At 33.8% G+C, this 20,668-nt stretch overlaps 1 protein-coding gene across 1 annotated transcript in view; it reads right to left on the reverse strand.

The window, feature by feature from the left end:
• Positions 1 to 16,410, reverse strand: part of LOC120353772 (fat-like cadherin-related tumor suppressor homolog) — a 40,136-nt gene extending 23,726 nt beyond the window's left edge. The window contains exons 1-8 of the mRNA XM_039438576.1: positions 16,405 to 16,410; positions 16,185 to 16,340; positions 11,942 to 12,043; positions 9,912 to 10,064; positions 6,340 to 6,553; positions 5,543 to 5,682; positions 3,492 to 3,733; positions 1,515 to 1,759 (exon numbers count right to left, since the gene is read on the reverse strand). Coding sequence (XP_039294510.1) covers positions 1,515 to 1,759; positions 3,492 to 3,733; positions 5,543 to 5,682; positions 6,340 to 6,553; positions 9,912 to 10,064; positions 11,942 to 12,043; positions 16,185 to 16,340; positions 16,405 to 16,410 — 1,258 coding nt within the window. The remainder of the gene's footprint in view (positions 1 to 1,514; positions 1,760 to 3,491; positions 3,734 to 5,542; positions 5,683 to 6,339; positions 6,554 to 9,911; positions 10,065 to 11,941; positions 12,044 to 16,184; positions 16,341 to 16,404) is intronic.
• Between the last annotated feature and the right edge of the window lie 4,258 nt (positions 16,411 to 20,668).

The raw sequence follows: 20,668 nt of genomic DNA on the forward strand, positions 1-20,668 counted from the left end.
CCAAAAAAGTAGCTGGAGAGATTCTATAAGCTATTGCATAGTTTTTTTGTCGTGTATATTTTATTCAATTCATATTTTCAATTCAAAGTTGAAAAATCATTCTATAACATTACGGTATTGCTTTACTGAGAAACATGTTGATTAAAGCAAGTAGAAGCTTCGAGGATTGCATATGAGAAGACCCTCCCAATGATTTGTAAGTTACTTGAAAGGAAAAACATCAAAATCATATAAAAAGTTACAACATCTATCATAGTTCATAGGCTTTACATAGTTCATATGATAATATTGATCATTTTTTAGATGATCCATAAAATAATTACCTTTTGTATTCTTCATCAGCGTAATGTACTTACATTACCATTTTCCCGTTGAACCCGTTGAAGATAATGACTAGAGATGAGTGGATTTGAAGCTTCAGTTGGGTACGAAGTACCGATCAAGCATTCATACTCATGAATGGAATTCTAGTACATTCGGTTCCTCAATTGGTCACCAGTTTGAGGAACCGACTGTACTAGAATTCCATTCATGAGTATGAAAGTTATTGCTTGATCGGTACTTCGTACCCAACTGAAGCTTCAAATCCACTCATCTCTAGTCATTATCATTTCCATTACCCACGCACAAGAAATCGAATAATTAAGTAGATAATCTGTGTAGTATGTGTTCCAACCTGAAGTCGACAGCCAGCACAGTCACCACAGCCGTGCGAAGCCCTGACTTCTGACTTATAGTTTTCTAGTTATTCACGTTTTTCAAAAAATTATAAGGTCGATAAATAAAATATAAGGTTGATATAAGAAAATTTTATTGAACATTATTTTGTATTTCATGTGGAATCTAGGGTGCTTGCCTGTTACACCTTTTGTGGGACACTCTGTATATAAATATTACTATTAAGTGATCCCTGGTTACTATTGGAGTGATCCGTGGTCTAGTGGATAGAGTGCTTGCCTAGCAGCATAGAGATCCCGGGTTCAAACCCTCTCATTGCCAAACGTTTTTTAATCAGATCACTCCCGTGTTATCGGATGGGCACGTTAAACTGTCGGTCCCGGCTGAAGTATGACAGTCGTAAGGCCAGGCCAATTGACGGCTTAAATTATATATTCAGGCGGTGGGACCTTCCCTCAAGGGACTCCCCACCAACAAAAGCCATACGAGTTTACTATTTACTATTAATATGTTCACTTTATAGATATTACCATGGAGAGAATCTGACATAAGATGTCCCATATTATAGGGCGTTTATGTTCCATATTTCACTGTTTACTCAGGCCAATAATCCTAGTAGTTCTTTTTATGTGACGCTGGTAGTCTCTCATATTGTGCCGTTCTATCACTCTCACCTGACCAAAACAGCAATAATAGACAGTATACGAAAGTAATCGGCTTGAGTTAACAAAAAGTCGGCTTGAAATTTGGAACATAAACGACCTAAACCATGGGATATCTTCTTATGCAATCTTTTCTCTATAATATTACTCTATAGAAGTAGTAATAGCACCAACCTGAAGTGATAGAATAAGTAATGACGGCGTTGTTGCCGTGATCTTTATCGACAGCAAGCACAGTGACAACAGCTGATCCGACGTCAGCTGTTTCGAAGACGCGACCTTGGATGATGGCTGAACTAAACTCTGGGGCGTGGTCATTCGCATCGTAGACATGGATCACAACCCGCGCGAAGTTGCGTTTGGCCGGAGTGCCTGCGTCCTTAACCATTACTGTTAACAGGTGTTCTGCTATGCTTTCCCTGCGAACAAAATAAGGAATTGACAAAAAATATATGTAGAAAATAAGTTTTTCATCATCGCTGTTAACAGGTGTTCGGCTGTACTTCTTTTGCCGACAAAATGCAAAACCAAAATTCTGTTTCAATGTGATTTTAATGAATTGAATGCACTTCTTAGTTCCACATCATGATATACTAGTAGTTCTGTGAACAGTAGACCTCACGCAGTATTCTCATCCACAATTACCTGATTGAAACTATAGACCTTATGGAAATACAGCAATAGACTGGCTTCTCCACACATCTGTGTAATCACTTGTCAGCTGATTTATGATGAATAATTCTATAGTCTGATTTTTACTCTAATATTGGCGTATGAAGGAGGCTCCTTTTTCTTTTTATATTATCCTTGATACGCAAAATTTCAAAAAACCTTGTATATACGTCGACGCAGAATTAGAAAAGGAACATACCTGTCAAATTTCATGAAAATTTATTACCGCGTTTCGCCGTAAATGCGCAACAAATAAACATTTAAACATTTAAAGAGAAATGCCAAACCGTCGACTTGAATCTTAGTGCTCTCTTCGCTCGGTCAATTAATATGCTTTATGCTGTATTAAAATACATTATACAGTACAATAAGAAAAGTCTCATCAAATAGACTTAGACACAATATATTAATGAATGATGAATTTTATTCCACAAAAAAAACAAAGAAATTTCACAAACACTTTTCGGAGATAGCAAGGAAATAAGGAGTTTGGAAAATCGAGCTTCCTCAACTCACTATGACCTACATTTCTACAAACATATCCTTGCTACCTTCATGCCTTTATCTAATGGCAAACACTCAAAAATATTATGCTAATCATATAATTTTTGAAATAATACAGGTAATGATTTTGATTCTATTTGAGTGTTGTCAAAAATGGGGGTATTATCAGTCTTTGATGGCGCAACAGCTGGAGTCACTACCTTGGGAGGGAAAATAATGATTCATACTTTACATAAAACAAGAATATTCTTGTTGCAAAATTGTGCCATATTTCCATTCAAGGCCGGTTTCCAAGCTCGGGATTTAGCGAAGTCCAAGACTTTGAACAGCTGGAGTCAGAAAATTGGCTTTCCAAAACGGGGCCTAGTCGCAGCTTTTAAACAGTAGTCGTAGTTTTTATTTTCACATTTCTATAATTGGAAACGTTTCTCCTTGAAGAAATTAGACATTCCTAAATAATTCAAAATAGCTGAAACTTTACACTATTTTCTCTTTATTTTATTTTGTGTTCAATTTTCTAGTTTTTCGAAATTTAATTCAAACATGACAATGACAATGACTGCGACTACGCCCCGTTTTGGAAAACCAATTTTCGTACTCCAGCTGTTTGAAGTCTAGGACTTAGCTAAATCCCGAGCTCGGAAACCGGCCCTTAGAGTTTTTACCTGCAAATTCCTATGCCCTGCATCAACTGTGTTGTCACTATTTGACAACGTGGATACTTAGTTCAAATATCAACTTATTTATTCAAAAATAAAGTATAGTCAAGTAAGAACCTCCTGGTATAGTAGTCTATTCCAGAGAGAAAAACGCTACTTTTCAAAGAGTATATGATTGCCTGGTGAGAAATTAATTCAGTTTGAGTATAATTGTTGAAAAGTCTGAATTATTGATCCTGAATAATAGAATCTGAGTAATAAAAGGTAATCAATAAACGTAAAGACAAATAAACTCTTGATGAAAAGAGTTACGAACCTGTCAAGCGACTGCACGACAGTGATAACTCCAGTCTGGTAGTCGACCTTGAATGCGGCGAGCGAAGCGGGGCTGCGTGCCGAGTGCAGACTGTAGAGCACCTTGCTGTCCTGGTCCTCGTCTGTGGCCTGCAGTTGCACCACTTCTGTGCCGACCGGCGTGCTCTCAGACACGTTCGCTGAGTACAGGTTCTGTGTGAACCACGGGCGGTGCTCGTTTATGTCCATCACCGTCACGTATAACTGACAAAATAGGATAAAAATTGATAAAATAGTTGAAATAAATAGTTAGAATAGGTATTGGTTGATAGTTAATAGTTGATCGTTAAATAGTTAATAGATAATAATAATAATAATAATACTGAGGGTGATGCCCACATAAGCTCTTAGGCTTGTGCGTGGGTAATGAGTGAGAGGGATGATGATTGATTGATTGATTGAGTACTTTATTTATGTAGATTACAATATACTGGCTTATACACTTATATACAATAGCTTACAATACAGCAAAATTATAGATGAATTTACAAAATATAGACTAAGAAAATAATAATTATTGAACTGTATATGATATGAAAAAGCAATTTGTATATAATAACTATAGATAATAATTATATTGTTATGCATCTACATAAATTGGCGGAGCTTTGGACATATCAATGTCCATTCTTCGGAAAGAATATTAAAAATATCCTCCCCACTAACTCTCTACCAAAATGATCTCTACCATGATGAGAGATGACGACTACTTTTTAGGTAGTCGGGACCGACGACCTAGTAGTAAACGGTTAAAGTGCTCAATTTGCCGTATATCTTAGCAGAGATACGGCATTTGACAAGATATTAGTTGCAAATTGATATTATTTGAAAGTTGATAGTTAAATAGTTTAAATTTTACAAATAAAAAGTCTAGAATAGTGTATTGCTGACTGCCGTGTCAAGAAAAAACGCATTATGTACACTTTCTTCAAAACTGAGAGAGCTTCCATCAGAGTCTACAGCTAGTTTGAATAACTTTTCAAATGATTTTTATGACCTTTGAAGTTTTGGAATTGTTTCCATGCATTAATAAATGCATAAATATGAAATATTATAAGTTATTCTTTTAGAATTATTTCTTTTAGTTTATGAGAATTGGTTCAGTGGCTTATATGAGGTTTTTAGTGAGGATTTGTTATCCTGTCAAATGCCGTACGTATCTAGGCCTACGGCATATTGAGCACTTGAAACGATATTATTGACGTTACTACTCTAAATCTCCGCTGGGTCTATTCACATAAAGAATGCTGTATCTCTCCCACTTCCGTATCTAAATCTGAAGTATAATGAGAACAGTATACTCAGCAAAAATACCGTATTTGTTCTTCCAGATAAGACATTCCCAGTGTGTATGGAATGTATACGGAATTTTCAAGTTTGAGGACCCTGGTCTTTAAGGGCCGGTTTCCGAGCTCGGGATTTGGATAAGTTCTAGACTTTAAACAGCTGGAGTCAGAAAATTGGCTTTCCGAAACGGAGCGTAGGCGCAGTTTTTATGATAATCTTTATTTTCTCATTTCTATAATTGGAAACGTTTTTCCTCGACGAAATGAAAAATTCCTTAACAATTCAAAATAACTGAAACTTCACACAATTTTCTCTTTATCCAATTTTTTGTTCAATTTTCTAGTTTTACGAAATTTAATTTAACGTGGACTGCGACTATAACTTAACTATAATTTAACGAGAACTTAGCTAAATCCCGAGCTCAGAAACCGGCCCTAAGTAGTCTATATACGGCATAATAAATAATTTATCAATAAAGGCAAAAGATTCAGTTTTTTTATTGGACTATTAAAAAAATGGGTGAAAATATTCAAACAGCTACTAAGATTATACAGTGAACCTCTGAAGGAGCTGTGAATGACTAATAAATAATTATGCTTAAATTTCATTATTGAATATGGCTATTGTTTCGTATTTGATTTATACAACGTTTGGGAAACATTTCAATTGTAACCTGTTATAATCATGGACACAAATCAACCCAATACGAGATAAATTGATAATTACCTGTGTGAGTACAGTGTGTACTCCATCAGTTACACTTATGGTGAGATTGTATTCAGACTGCACCTCTCTGTCTAGCTGCTTGGCCACCAAAACACTACCCTTGTCTCCGCTGATTACAAATTCTGATCTCGGATCACCACCTGAAACAGAATATTTAAAATGAATTATTTTATAACGTTCATTGCTTGGATAGATTCCGAATGTTCAAATAAGTTGAAATTTAAATGATTCATTCCATAGCAAGATAGTAGACAGTCTGTCTAGTTATTTAGACTGGGGACGCGACAGTCGAAAACTGCGACATTTGAGGACTGGTTTTCAGTCCTCTACGGTCGCAGTCCTCAACTGTCGGAGTCCTCCACAGTGTGCTTTAAGAAGAGTCCTCTTCTATCGGTGTCCTCGTTTGACATAGACCTTTTTGACTACATATTAGGCCTACTACGTACCATAGTACATCGCTCTATAGCGTAGCTTCAAACCACCTGTGCTTTAAGAAGAGTCCTCTTCTGTCGGTGTCCTCGTTTGACATCGACACTTTTGACTACATATTAGGCCTACTACGCTACCATAGTAAATTGTTCTATAGCGTAGCTTCAAAAACAAAATATGGACAGAAAAGAGGTAAATACAGATAAAACCAAAGCATATACAGTGACTTCTTTGAGGTTGTACATTTGTACTTCTCCTCTAGACACGGACTTGTTCCATATTAGAGGAGTATTTTACAGGAGGATGTTTAGTAAACTGTACACTTTCTGAAAATTAACTGAATTCGAATTGAATGTGAATACACTCACCAACAATGTAGTACCACAACATATCTCCGTCCTCGTCTGTGGCCTGGACCAGAGCGACAAGGAAGCCGACAGTGTCGCTCTCTGTCACCTGCACTCGCTGGTCCGGCTGTCGAATGACGGGGGCGTGCGGGGACTCCTCTGGGGTGTCCTTCACTGTCACTGACACACGGGCTGTTGAGCTCTTGTTCGGCGAACCGTAGTCGGTTGCTTTCACCTACATAAATTGTGAAGTTGTTAATTGTAAATCCTTCACAGATGATACGATGTTTCTGATATTTATAAGAGCAATCGCTAAATTCCCTCTTTTGCGAATAAATTCACAAAAAATTAAGGCCGTCCGGCTCGCAAAATTACTGGGTTCAAACCTCAGCTCTAGCTCAGTGGTAGAAACATGAATTTTATAGATATAAGTAATCACCATAAGGTTCAGTGACCGGTGATTGGTAATTCTTACCGCTGCTTCTATGAAGTTCTTGAAGAATACCAGTACGGAAAATAAAAGAATATTTGATGACTGATTATCAGTAACCATGTATCACTAGAGAATAATAAGGGCCAACTATAGTTGTTTCTAGTTGATTCTTAAAACGCTCGTCGTGAATACAAGTATTCACCAATATACCCTTCCAAAATTCCTTAGAACTTACAACGCCAGTTCTGGAAGCTCTCTGGATCCTTATATGATATAACTGGAACCTTATTAATATAATTTCTTAATATACTTATTCTGGTATATGAGATGAATATCATCAAAGGATGATAAATATTGAGTGCTCTGAATAAGATTAATATCACTCGATTCAATAATTTTAATTGCTGCTAAATATTTGTTGATATTAAAACAGCTCAAACTGTATGTCACGAGATGAACTAGGATAAAATAATTTCTACGATTTGTATGCTGACTAAAAACACAAAATATATTCCCATAAAAAAGATATGCATAAAATATTCGATATATCTATAATTCACTTAAATAATCTATTTCTAAAATCTGAATAATTATCACAGGCTTTGCTAATACTCCCAATAATGAGTTTCCAATTCATAAATATTATATTTAATACTGGTACTTGTACTTCCAATCAATATAAAATTCTGCAGATAAAACCTGTTCGGTCTATAGGTTTGATATGATGTACTTTGTTCAATTGACAAAATTATAATTAATAAATTAATATTCAAACATGAGATCTCAGGATTTATATGAATTCGGGCTGTGCGTGGAAGTAAGCTTCCTACATATATTAAATAAATTTATAAAATGTTCTTATGAACTATGTGATATTGTTCAACACGTGGTGACTTTTAATTTTAATTCAAATTAATTGGAATAGCGCTTTTTTTTTAATAATAATTACCCCACTGAACGTAGAAAAAACGAGCTCGTTGAATTATCACTCACTGAATTGAAGTTCTAGACGTTCTCGTGGATTGAATTAATTATTTCCAATAATTAATTGGGTAGGCTCCTTTTCGTCACTGCTGGGCTAACGCGTGATCCAGATTTTTATAAGTTTCTTTCGAATTAAAGCTATTTTTATGGGAATCTTTACAAATTACGAACTCCTTGACAGCACTGAGTTCACAGATAATTAACATTCAACACAAATACATTACATTTAAAAAAGGGTTTGGCTTAATAGTTCATTAAAACTTTTTAAAAGGAAGAAGAAAAAACCCTAAACTCCATGTGCATCCTCTCGGGTCAGGATCTTAAGCCAGAAGAAGGAGGTTTTCAGAAAAATTTGTCTCTTCCATGAATAATTCTGTAAGCTACTCTCTGATTGGCCTTCAATTTAATAGACTCAATACAATTGGTTGCCTTGGGAATCAGGGCTTCCTCGGCTTTATAATAGAAAAAATTAAATGAAAAAGAATTCTTATACAAATGTATGGAGTGTTTATCTTAAATTGATTTCATAAATAAATCCTAACATGCGATGTTACTACATTCAGTCTTTATATGAGTTTTGTATACTCTTGATTTATCATGCTTTTTTAGGTTATAATAAATATCTATACAAAAATAATGGGTGTCTGTATTTCTACACATCGACTTCCTTTAGTATACATAACATATCCTTTATGAGTAAATTTTATATAATTCAACCTGTCATATGGGTTGATCGAATAATCAGCTGATTCGCTCAGTATTGATTCTAATAATTATCGATTTATCCAAGATCGACTAATTCTTTTCAAAATGTAAACAAGTAACTCTAACCTCAATGTTCATGCATTTTATTTTTTATAATCCGCCAATAATAAGTAAGCCGCTTTATAACTTTTTGATCTTACCAATGGGTTCTCATAATTATTAAATCACAATTATACATGTTTTCTTATCATTTGTTGATAATGCTATTACTCCTAATCGCTAATAATACTTGATTTGAGTTGATTTATCCTTTGACTAGGTCTAACCTTCTTTCCAATTTTATAGTTCTATTATATTTCATTGGTTCATTTTGAAATGTTTGGTGGTATTAATTTACCACGTGACAAAATGGAGTTGATAAATGAATAGTTTTTAAAATATTGGTAGAACAGTATATAAATTGAGATACAGTGTGCATGGAGGAGCCTTATTGTTTGCTGATAACTCTACACTACTGGCCCAGGATAAAGACCCCCAAACTGCTGTTGACAAGCCAAATCTACTTGTACATTTAGGCAAAACTTCTTGGGAGAGGTGAGGCTTTTGACCCTGCGAAGTTTCGGAGGGGCAAAAAGAAAAAAAACCCAAGAGACCAGTGATGGGTGAAAAACCAGGCACAAATTTGGGTCAAGAGGCTGAGTCAAGGGTGGCTGGGCGCCCTAGAGGCAGCTTGGCTGCCCCTTCCTCAGCGGAAGGACCTAGAAAGAAGGACAGGAGTGAAACTCACTAGGTCACTAGGACTAATCAGTCTGAAGAGACTGCCAGGCATATCACACTGGATTGCGACAAGGATTGCAACCAGGTGATGAATGGAATGTTAGTATAGGGAAAAACTCCTGGTTCTTGTAAAGGACATACGTATTGATTTGCCTAACTAACATCATAGAGAAACGATATCCCATGGTATAGGGAATTTATGTCGCAACTTTTACTGTTATCTCAAGCCGATTACTGTCGATTATTGTCAATTTTTATTGTTGGGGTGATAATGTATGAACGGCACAATTTGAGAGACTACCAGCGTCACAAAGCTGCACAGGAAAGAACTACGTGAACTATCGGCTTGGGATAACAGTAAAAGTTGCGACATAAACGCCCTATACCATGGGATATCTACTTATGCTATCGTTTCTTTATGCTAACATACTACTTGGGAACACAATAAGCTTCGGTTGACGTGTGGGGTTCTTTGAACCTTTGGATCCTTGAGTCCATCCCTTCAAAAACAATAAACAATTCTTAAGTGGAGAAAATAATTGGAATATGTAATAAGAGTACCGTACTTATGAAATGGGCTATTATAGAGCTATCCCGTTTTATGGGCTAAATCATAGAGAGCGAGTGCTCGCCAATGTTTCCTCTAAATCAATTTGAATAACTTAAAAATAAAATTCAGATTTTTGACACCTACCAATAGATCATATTCCTGCCCTGCTGCGAAAGATCTTTGCGAATAAACAGTTCCTGTACTTGGATGGATCCCGAATTTTCCCTTTCCTCTGCCCGATTTGATGCTGTAGTGCAGCTCAGCATTATTGCCAATGTCTCTATCAACAGCATGCACCTGAAATACAGACATTAGAATATTTGAACATATAATTACAAATAATTGACATTTTTATTGATAGAATATTGACGGGTTTTTTCCTACAAAAATAAGTTGGACAAAATCAGTTGATGCAAATGTTATACTATTCTAACAAGAATCTTATAAATACAACATATTTCTAAATCATAAAAGCAAAAACTAACTTCATAAATTAATTTTACAAGCACCTATTTGCAAATGAATAAGACATTTATAATAATATTTTCAAACGGAATATCATTAAATTAACAGATTTTAATTTGAATTCTAGGGTAATTATTTTGAGCTTACTGATATTGAAAAATGCAATTTATTTTCATCTGAATAGAATATTTATTATTCAGAAAATAAGTGTAAATAACAATGAATTTACTGAGGACGAAATTTGGCGATATTTGAATCTCTAATGGAATGGAATTTTTTTGAATGGTGGGCATTTTTCACCTTTCTGTAGGATTTGAAGTTCTTAATTTATCTGAACATAAATGTCGAATAAACAATATATATTATATATTAGCATATAACAGTATATATACAGAATGAAATATATATTAGAGTTTTCAATGAATAATATAATAAGAAAATTTCATGGAAATATGCATTAAACATTGAGAAAAAATTTTGAGGAAAAAATTTGAAAAAAGTTTGGACCCAATGGATGCGTTTTCTTGAACATTCAAATGATATTGAATAAGTATATAATATTATGTGTATGAATAACAATTATTAATAAATAATAACGCATACTGGTACGGTACGGATTGTATTGGATATTATATTAATAAGGAACATTCCTGGAACCAAGCAAATATTATTATTAAAAATCATACATTCTAAAAGAATAGGGTTATTTACAAGAAATTACTTATGCGTCAATATAAAAAGTAATAATTCATCGATTAAAAAAAAACTAAAACTAGATTACGTTGTAGAGAATTTAACAAATAGTCTGTCAGAATACCTAACAAGGTATTCTGGTAATATAGGTACCTACTCTGACAAGTTTGTAAGTAGAATAGATGGTCAAACTGATATTGAAATACTGGAGGAATAAGATTTATTGAGGGTTTCAAAACCTGCAAGACTATTAACATGATTATGAAGAACTAATAATGGTGTGCGAAAGATATTTTTCTACAAATAAAAGCTTGGACTCAAACTAGATACAGATTAAAGATACAGGAATACAAGGCTACTATAAATACATGCAGGAGGTTTGAACATTGATGAGAAGTAAACAGATTGAGAGAGATAAAAGTTTAATATGGGAAGTTAAACCAAGATACTGTACCGGATTCATTTTAGATACTCCTAGAATGAACGAAACAATTCCAACAAACAGTTCATAAACAATTATAGGCGGAGTAAATAAACAGAGAAATATTCCAGTAGAATTGTGGTGTAACAAATCCCATGAAACAAGTTTCTTATTATTTGTCTTTTCTTTTAACGAACTAATAATATGAATATGAGACAATATGACTTATTGTGAAAGTACCACTTGGTAACCACTTTGATAAGAATATTTTAATATTGTATTTGTATTGTATAGCAATATCTTGTACCATGAAATACATTTTGTTACATCAAAATTCTACTGTATTGCTAGGTTTCAAGTGAGCAATTTTATTTTGTTAATATTTCAAGTCAATAAGTTCTACAAAACGACAACAATAGAATTATCTATAGAAAGACACTCTATAAAACTACTTCCACAAAGATTTCTATACATTTTTGTTGACTAATATTGCATGCAAATACACTAATGCTATAGATGTAACATAACAAGAACTAAAAATAATATTTATTCAAAACAGAAACACAAAATAAGAAGCCAGCTATGAGTTGCTTACCCTGAACAGAGCCTCCCCAAGTAGTTCATCCTGTGTGAAGCTTTCCCAAGTTCCGTTTTCAAGCAGAGCTTCGAGAGCTAGCTCTGTGTCACCAGATCCATTCTACATGAACGACAACCCATACCAAAATAAATTAAACAAGCAGATAGCAAAATAAATCAAAAATTTCAAAGTAAATTCAAATAAATTATATCAGTTGCTATGAGACAATCATCGTTGATGGTCTGTGATTGCATTTTGAGAGAAAGATTCCTGGGGTTTTAATATTTATTACTTATTTGGGGTTAAAATAAATAAATAATTACCGTACTTGAAATATTTTTCGAGAAATTTAATTAATTATTCAGGGATTGACAGATTGGATAAATCGTCCAGCTTTGGAGACGATTCATGGTATGTTTTCGAACAATCATCTCCTATTCTAATAATTTGAAGGTGTAAAAAAGTGGAATGATTGAGCTGTGAAAGTTGGAGATCTTTTTGTAATTATGAAGAATACATATATAATCACTTTCTTCTTGAAATGTATGAATTCAGGGCTACTTTCTTTCATAAATATAAAATATAATTATAGTACCCTTTGAAATTAATACATAATAGATTAAAGCTGCGTTTACACCAAAGTTATCAACAGAATGTTATTAACATTCTGTTAATAACTTAATCCTTTTAGATTCTATTAGATTGAGTCATAGAGAAACAATAGCATAAGTTTCTCACGCTATTGTTTCTCTATGACTGAACATAACTTATACACATGATGGTCATATGTGTTTGTCAAGTTCCGTTAAATCTAATAGAATCTATAAGGATTAAGTTATCAAAATTTTGTTAATAACCTTTGTGTAAGCCCACTACACCTTAAGAATACAAATTATAACAACCAGTTTCAGTGTTCACACCATAGTCGGGTTATAAACATTTTCTTTTAATTTATTTCTTTTATAAATGATCATTTTCCAAGATCGCAGGATCTGGCGACTGCGTGTTAGGAGAGCCGACCCCAAATAATGGGAAGAGGGCAAGGAAGAAGAAGAAGAAGAAGAAGATCATTTTCAACTATTGATTTAATTCCATGATTTTATTGAAACGAAATTCTTCTCTGATATCACCTTTCAAGAATTTTAAGCTCCAAATATACTTTGTTTTCAAAATGATCGTACATAGAATATTTCCAGTAGAAATTTTTAAACACAGGGATTGTTTTGTGCAATCGAAAATTTATTTGTCATGCTAGGCTTAATAATTACTAATTTTCAATACTTGAGTAATAATAAGGAAGTTACAGCTTCAACCAAATTGGGATAAGAAATTAAAAAAGATATCTTCAACACTAAGCTCACGAGGAAAAATGCCGAGATTGCAATAGAGGGATAATGATAACATATTTGAATTATATTAAAATTGAGAAAAATATTTCTATCGTATCTAGAGAATATAATGAAAAAGATTGAAGATAAAGAGAAACTCGGAATAATTAAGAAGAAGAGAGATAATCAATAGAAGAGTAGAAGGAGAAGAAGCTACAATGAGAAGAAGGAGAAGCAAAGATGAGAAGAGAGATAGAAAAGCACAAGATAGATGAAGAGTAAGAGAAAGAAGAATTTAGAAATGTTTTACTTTTTGCTACTCGATAAATCTTAGTACATTATTAAATTGAAGCGAAGAGAAAATATCTAATGGTAATCTAGAAGATAATCATCTTTCTCTCAAACGCACGCTACATATTATAAAAAGTGCTCATCAAATTCATTTTCGAAAAGTATAGAATTATATTATAATTCAGCCTCAAAGAGACTGATCGTATTTGAATCCATGCTTTTGCTAAGCCTTTTCTTCAGTGGACATCCATTTGTGTTATAGCGTAGGTGTAAACACAATAATTTATATTGTTTGAATGAATTTCAAATTTTGACAACATATTCAGGTTTTTGTGCCGTATGCACATGCAAGTATGTGAGTTGTGATTTTTTTATCCAGCTAGCGTGCGTACATAGACGACAAAAATCAGATTGTCTAAATGAAAACATTCGTGCTAACAGTGTTCTGTGATTGAAATGAATTTATTCGAGAAATGAAGGCACTACATTGAGTTTTATCATGAAAATTTGACAGTACAACCCCAATAGCAACAATTTGTATCTATTTTGGATCCCATGTCTCATCACGCCAACATGTCTATGTGAGTAACTTGAACCCATGTACCTAGAATACATGTTTTAGGTAAATATAAAGAAAATAAAAATCTCAGTACCCTTTTTTTTAAATATTTTATCACAACATGTTTCGGTGATATTTTAAAAAAAGGGTACTGAGATTTTTATTTTCTTTATATTTATATTACAAGTAGCCCTATACAGGAAAGAGATGTTTTAGGTACATTACTGCTTGAACCTAAAAGTTTGAAAAATAGACTGCTAGTCGTTGTTTTATAAAACATTACAAGAGAAGCAACAATTTCATTGAGATCTATTTTCGAATTTCATATTTTACGATTAACTTATTTCTTCATTGAAAAGATTGTTCTTGAAGATTTCTGAAGTAACAATTAAATATCTGCAATTTTTGAGACAGTTCAGTGAGAGCGTTTTATAGGCAATATGTTGTATAAAGGAAGGCGCACACAGATCGTCATCGGACGGACGTCACGCATCGGACGGATCGGACGAATAGATTTGATGCATTGTTTTCAATTTGAGTGCGCATACCTATCCGCATCGTATTGGTATGCGCACTCCAATTGAAAACAATGCATCAAATCTAATCGTCCGATGTGTGACGTCCGTCCGATGACGATCTGTGTGCGCCTACCTTAAATCAGAATTGGAACCGTTTTGGGCTTATAAGCCTGTGGTACTTTTCTGTAAGTTGTGTAATTCTGTATGATTAAATAAATAAATAAATAATAAATATGTCTATAACTGCTTTTAGTACAACTCCATTACTGAATGTGCTACATCCTTTATATTGGAGTCTTTTCAATTTTTAAAATTTCTAGAGATTGAAGATAAACTTTATAATTAACGTCTTGCTGGAATATAGACACAATAAATATATCTTCAATGTCGGTAAAAAAGTAGAACTTACAACTTCAAATATAGGCGTCAAACAACTAAATTTATTAATTATTGAGGTGAAAAAATGGAATTGTGATTTAACATCCCGTTCCACTAGATATTTTTAACCTGATAAAATCTATTCTCAATGGAAGATGATAATCAAGGTTAGAATTTAATTCAGCAAAGTTAGCAATTTAGTTAAAGGTTAACACTGCAATCTAAAGAGTTGAGTGAAATATTATTGCACGAATGTATTGCAATGTGCATCATAAAAGTGTTAAAAATACATCATAATTAACCAATAGTAGCTTGCAATGTATCTAATAAAGCTTGATCCCCAGATATCACTATCAGTGAGCGTTTCCGGCACAGCGAAAATATTATTTCCATTAGGTATTATTATTATTAATAATATTGTATTGTATAATAATGTATTATTATTTCCATAGGTATGGAATAAATAAATAAATTAGTTGTAATGATACTATTCTATTCCCTCGGTCACGAAATTTTCACTATACTGTACACGCTCTCCTTCAATGATACTGATCAAGTGGGAATTAAACTTGATGATTCATAAACGGTAAGATATCACGGGAATCCAATTATTAAGAATTAATTGATTATTAGTAAATAAATTTTTATATTGTCTAAACAGCTGATACTCTCACTCAGCGGTCAGGGTTTTGCCCTTGCTGGGTGGTGCAATGTAATTTTAATTTATTTGTAAAATAGCATAATATTATAATCTAGAATATTTCTTCTGTAAGTTTTTTATTTTGTATTTTGTTTTTATGGGCAATAAAGATGTTTGAAAAAAAATTTAGATCAACTAACTTCAACATAATATATATGTATAGAAACGCAAAGCGGGAGATTTGAAGAAATAATGTCGAAGTCTAACTTTCTCTTATGAATTCAAATTAGTTTCAAAGTGAGTTTATTATAACATATTATTATTGTACTGTATAAAATCGCAAAGCGAGTGATTTAGAGGTATAATGTGACAAGACTAACTCTTTCTGATGAATTATAATGAGTTTCAAAGTGAGTTTATTAAACATATTACTGTATAAAATCGCAAAGCGAGTGATTTGAAAAGATTGTGTGGCAAGGCTAACTCTTTCTGATGAATTGAAATGAGATTAAAAGTGAGTTTATTAGAAAATGAATGTGAAAATGACCTGGAAGAGTGGCGCATCCTGGTGTCTGGTACGGGGAATCACGATCTTGTAGAACGCCTGCTCGAATTCTGGAGCATGGTCGTTGACGTCATCAACAGCGACTACTACCCTCGTGGTTGATGACAAAGTTGGAGAACCGTCATCACTGATTGTAACCTAGGGAAAAAGTAAAAAATGTGAGAATTCTAAATTAAATAACAATCAGGTAGAACTACAGTACTTTCATTATTGAATTGAATTTATTGCAAAAATTACATCTGAAATACTGGACTGAATAGCTTGAAATTTTGCATGGTTATTGGCCTATTTCAAATTCTTCAAGATTTCAGTAAGTCAAGTTTTCAGTTTGTCAAGGCTCAATTAGACCGTTGAGAAGTACATGTTACCTGCTAGTCTTAAATAATAAAGCATTCTGTTTACTAGATATTGATGATAGTGTAACAACTGAAACTGGTTGCTCAAATTGTTTTAATAAATTAGCGGTTTCGACAACATTATCTTCACAACAGCACAGGAAGTTTTCTTAGGCTAAGCGCACACCATTTAGTCAAGACAAGACTAGACATGATCAGACACAATACTTCACATAGTTGCTTATGAAGACATGTCTAATTGCAATGACTAATCAGTGTGTGTTGCGTCATAAGCCACTATGTGAAGTATTGTGACTAAACGTGTCTGATTATGTCTTGTCTTGTCTTGACTAACTGGTGTGCACCTAGCCTTATATAGAGCATACTAAATAATTGATTATGCCTAGCGGTAGCTGTTGATATGCATTTAAGAACTAGGAGAAAACCTTTAAATTTCAGGAATAAACAGCGTTAGAAAAGCATAACTTGAAAAATAATGGTCTTGACTTGGAATGATACCCTGAAAATGGTATAAAACAGGAATTAGGTTCAGATTGTAGCCTCAAAAACCTCCGAGACGAGGTAGGAATGTTGAAACAGAAATCTAGTGCAAGAGAGGTTGTTAAGCCAATGCGAATAACGTAGCGCACATACTCTGGTTACATGATAAAGGTGGAGAGAACTTGGTTACATGATAAAGGGATGATGAAGTGGGTTGGAAAGGGAGAGAGGAGGAAGAAGTGGTTAGGAAGAGGAGTGGAGGAGAGAGAGGGTAAGCTAGTAAGCTGGAATAATAAACAAGAAACGCAATGGAAGGTCTAACCGCAAACCGCTCATTCTCATTCCGGGGACTTAAATAGGACAAAAAGGGAGAGTAGAGAAACAAAGAGGGAGAGAGCGAGAGAGAATATGTATGAATATGTGGTAGGTGATAATATCATATTATGAGCAGTTTGTGATGGACTTTTGTGACATGATACGGCAACAATATGAGCTAGATACTTTTTGAAATGAAAAACAATAATTAATATCATTTTTCACAGAGGAGGAAAATATTATATCAAAAGGGGTCTAAGAAATTATGACAATTGGATCCAATTGGATTGAGCACTTCATTCCTGGAATTATTTCAAGTTTTTTCAATTGTATGATTGTTCATAATTTCTTAGACCCCTTTTGATATAATATTTCTTACTCTGTGATAAATGATATTAAAAAATTATAAATTGTGATTACTGTACAGCAAACAAGTCTAACTTTTGTAAAATTTATCGAAGCAATTCAGTACACAGATTATGGATGGTAATAAATTATGATGATTTATTGAAAACTAGCAGGTGCTCCGCAACGGTCTATTTTAAAACTTGACAAACTGAAAAATTGACGTAATGAAATTTTGAAGAGTTGAAAAGAGGCCTATAACCATCCTCGGTTAATTAAGAATCTATATGCCAAATTTCAAGTTAATCAGTTGAGTAGTTCAGACGAGATGATGCATCAAACATAATTTTCCTATCCCGTATAGTCAGTTCTTTATTTTATTATAGTACTAGCCGTCAGGCTCGCTTCGCTTGCCATATCCGTCTAGCCAGTCTCGCCCCCTGGATCCCCGACTGGATCATCCAAAAATGAGATCAGCGGACTCCCTTCGCTCGCCTGCATTTTTCATTTGAGAATGCTTCATTCCATCAGAAAGTCAAGTACTGATAAAACGCAGAAAAGCTGAGAAAACGTTGGGAAAAACGCTGATTTTGGGCGTATCATTGATGAAATATTAAAGTCACCTCATCACAAAATTGTTAGACCCTAGCTAAACCTTTGTACAAAATTTGAACATTTTCTGTCTATTGCTTGATGAAAGAACTGAGAAAACGCAAATTTTGGGCGTATCTTAGGCGTTATTTCAAATTCCTTCTAACACAACATTATTACACCCTAGCTTAGCTTCTGTACTAAATTTGAACAATTTCTGTTCATTTGTTCTCGATAAATCTGAGAAAAAGCAAAAAAAAAACGCTGGAAAAAACGCTAAATTCGGGCGTATCTTTGACGTTATTGAAAATTCCTTCCAACAATATTATTGCACCCTAGCTTAGCTTCTGTACTGAATTTGAACAATTTCTGTTCATTTGTTCTCGATAAATCTGAGAAAAAGCAGAAAAAAACGCTGGAAAAACGCTAATTTCGGGCGTATCTTTGACGTTATTGCAGATTCCTTCTAACACAACATTATTACACCCTAGTTGAGCTGCTGTACTAAATTTAAACATTTTCTGTTCATTTGTTCTCGATAAGGCTGAGAAAACGCTAAAAAGTGATGGAAAAACGCAGATTTTGGGCGTATCTTTGGAAATTTTTCCAAATCCGTTCTTAGTGCGCTCTAAAGGGCCAACTGAACATACCTACCAAATTTGAACGTTTTTGGTCCGGTAGATTTTTAGTTCTGCGAGTGAGTGAGTCAATCAATCAATCAGTCAGTCAGTCAGTCAGTGAGTGAGTGCCAGTTCTCTTTTATATAATAATATAGATACATTATTTCAAGACCAAGTATCACAATTGGTATGCTCTAGTATCGATTTGCCGTTAGACTTATGTGGATTGGTAAAATGTATGAATTATCAAATGGTGTTGATGAATGACTAGCATTATCAAAGTAGAACAATAATAATTATCAAATATTAATAAAGAAGATCCTAACAATCAATAGAAATATAGGTAAATTTAGAACAGCTCATATTATTAATAAAAAATGATCATAAAATGGATGGGCTGAGAAAAGTATAAAATAATAATTACAGACCAAGTAGTAACAATTTCTATCTCGTACCACAGCCGAAACGATCGCTGGAAATTGGCTAATCTAAATTACAAGTGCAATAGCGGGACTTCGGCACATTTATAACATATTAATGAGTACACTAGGGCCAATCAGAATGGCTGTTGATCAGACAACCTGGTTAATGGATTAATAAATCACCATCAAATTACCCGGACGCTGCAACGAAATCATGCTCTGCCATCTATAGTGAGATTCACGTTATATAGTCAGCAACTGGTCAACATTGGTTTTCTATCTTTGTCTGTCATTAAACAAAACAGATAGCTCTATATCCTTTATCTTATACTAGATATAGCTGGCATCCTTGTCTGCCATAAGAGGAAACAGATAGCTCTTTCCTCTATCTTATAGTAGATATAGCTTGCCATGCTCTACTATCCTTGTCTATCATTAGAAAAGACATGTATCTTTATCCTCCTTCTTAGAGTAGATATTGCATCTGATAAAGATTGATTTGCTATCCTTCTCTGTTATAAGACTAAAGAGATAGCTCTATCCTCTATCTTATAGTAGATATTACTCACTATGCTCTACCATCCTTGTCTATTATTAAACAAAACCGATAGCTCTATCCTCTACATTATACTGGACAGTGGCTCACTTGTTTGTCGTTAGACAAAACATACAGCTCTATCCTCCATCTTATAGTAGATATTGCAACTGATGGATTTACTATTGTTGACTGCAATAAAGGTGCATTTTCGTTTCTGCGTAAATTTCCGCAGTCAACGACGGCAAGCATTGTTGACATTCATATTGTCCAAATTTCAAGTGTGCTAAAACAGCTGATCAAATAACTTTTCATTATTTGTCTTTATTAAAATTTGAGGAGGAAATAAATTCATTTATTCATTCATTCATTATTGAAGAATAAAACATTTCTAATAATATCAACATATTGTCATTTAAAAGTATAAAAATGTATAAGCTCAACCTGCCCCATTGAAACCTAATTGAACATAATCTTTAAGGTTATGTAGATAAATTGAAATCTACCCAATCTGAGATTCTCTCCCTGTCGTGGTCGACAACGGCATTAACGTATAGAGGAAATCCAACTTTAGACAAAACCGATAACTCTATACTCTATCTTACAGTAGATATTGCCCTGCTTGATTAGTTTTCAATCCTTGTCTGTAGTTAGACAAAACAGATATATCTATCCTCCATCTCATTGTAGATTTCGATTAACCTGATTAACATTAGTACGCTAACCTTGTGTTACTAGACAAACCAGATATCTCTATCCTCCATCTTATTGTAGACTGGTAGGTAACCGTGCTCCGTAAGGG

Source organism: Nilaparvata lugens, chromosome 12 (genome assembly GCF_014356525.2).
Source record: "Nilaparvata lugens isolate BPH chromosome 12, ASM1435652v1, whole genome shotgun sequence".
Classification (NCBI taxonomy): Eukaryota; Metazoa; Arthropoda; class Insecta; order Hemiptera; family Delphacidae; genus Nilaparvata; species Nilaparvata lugens.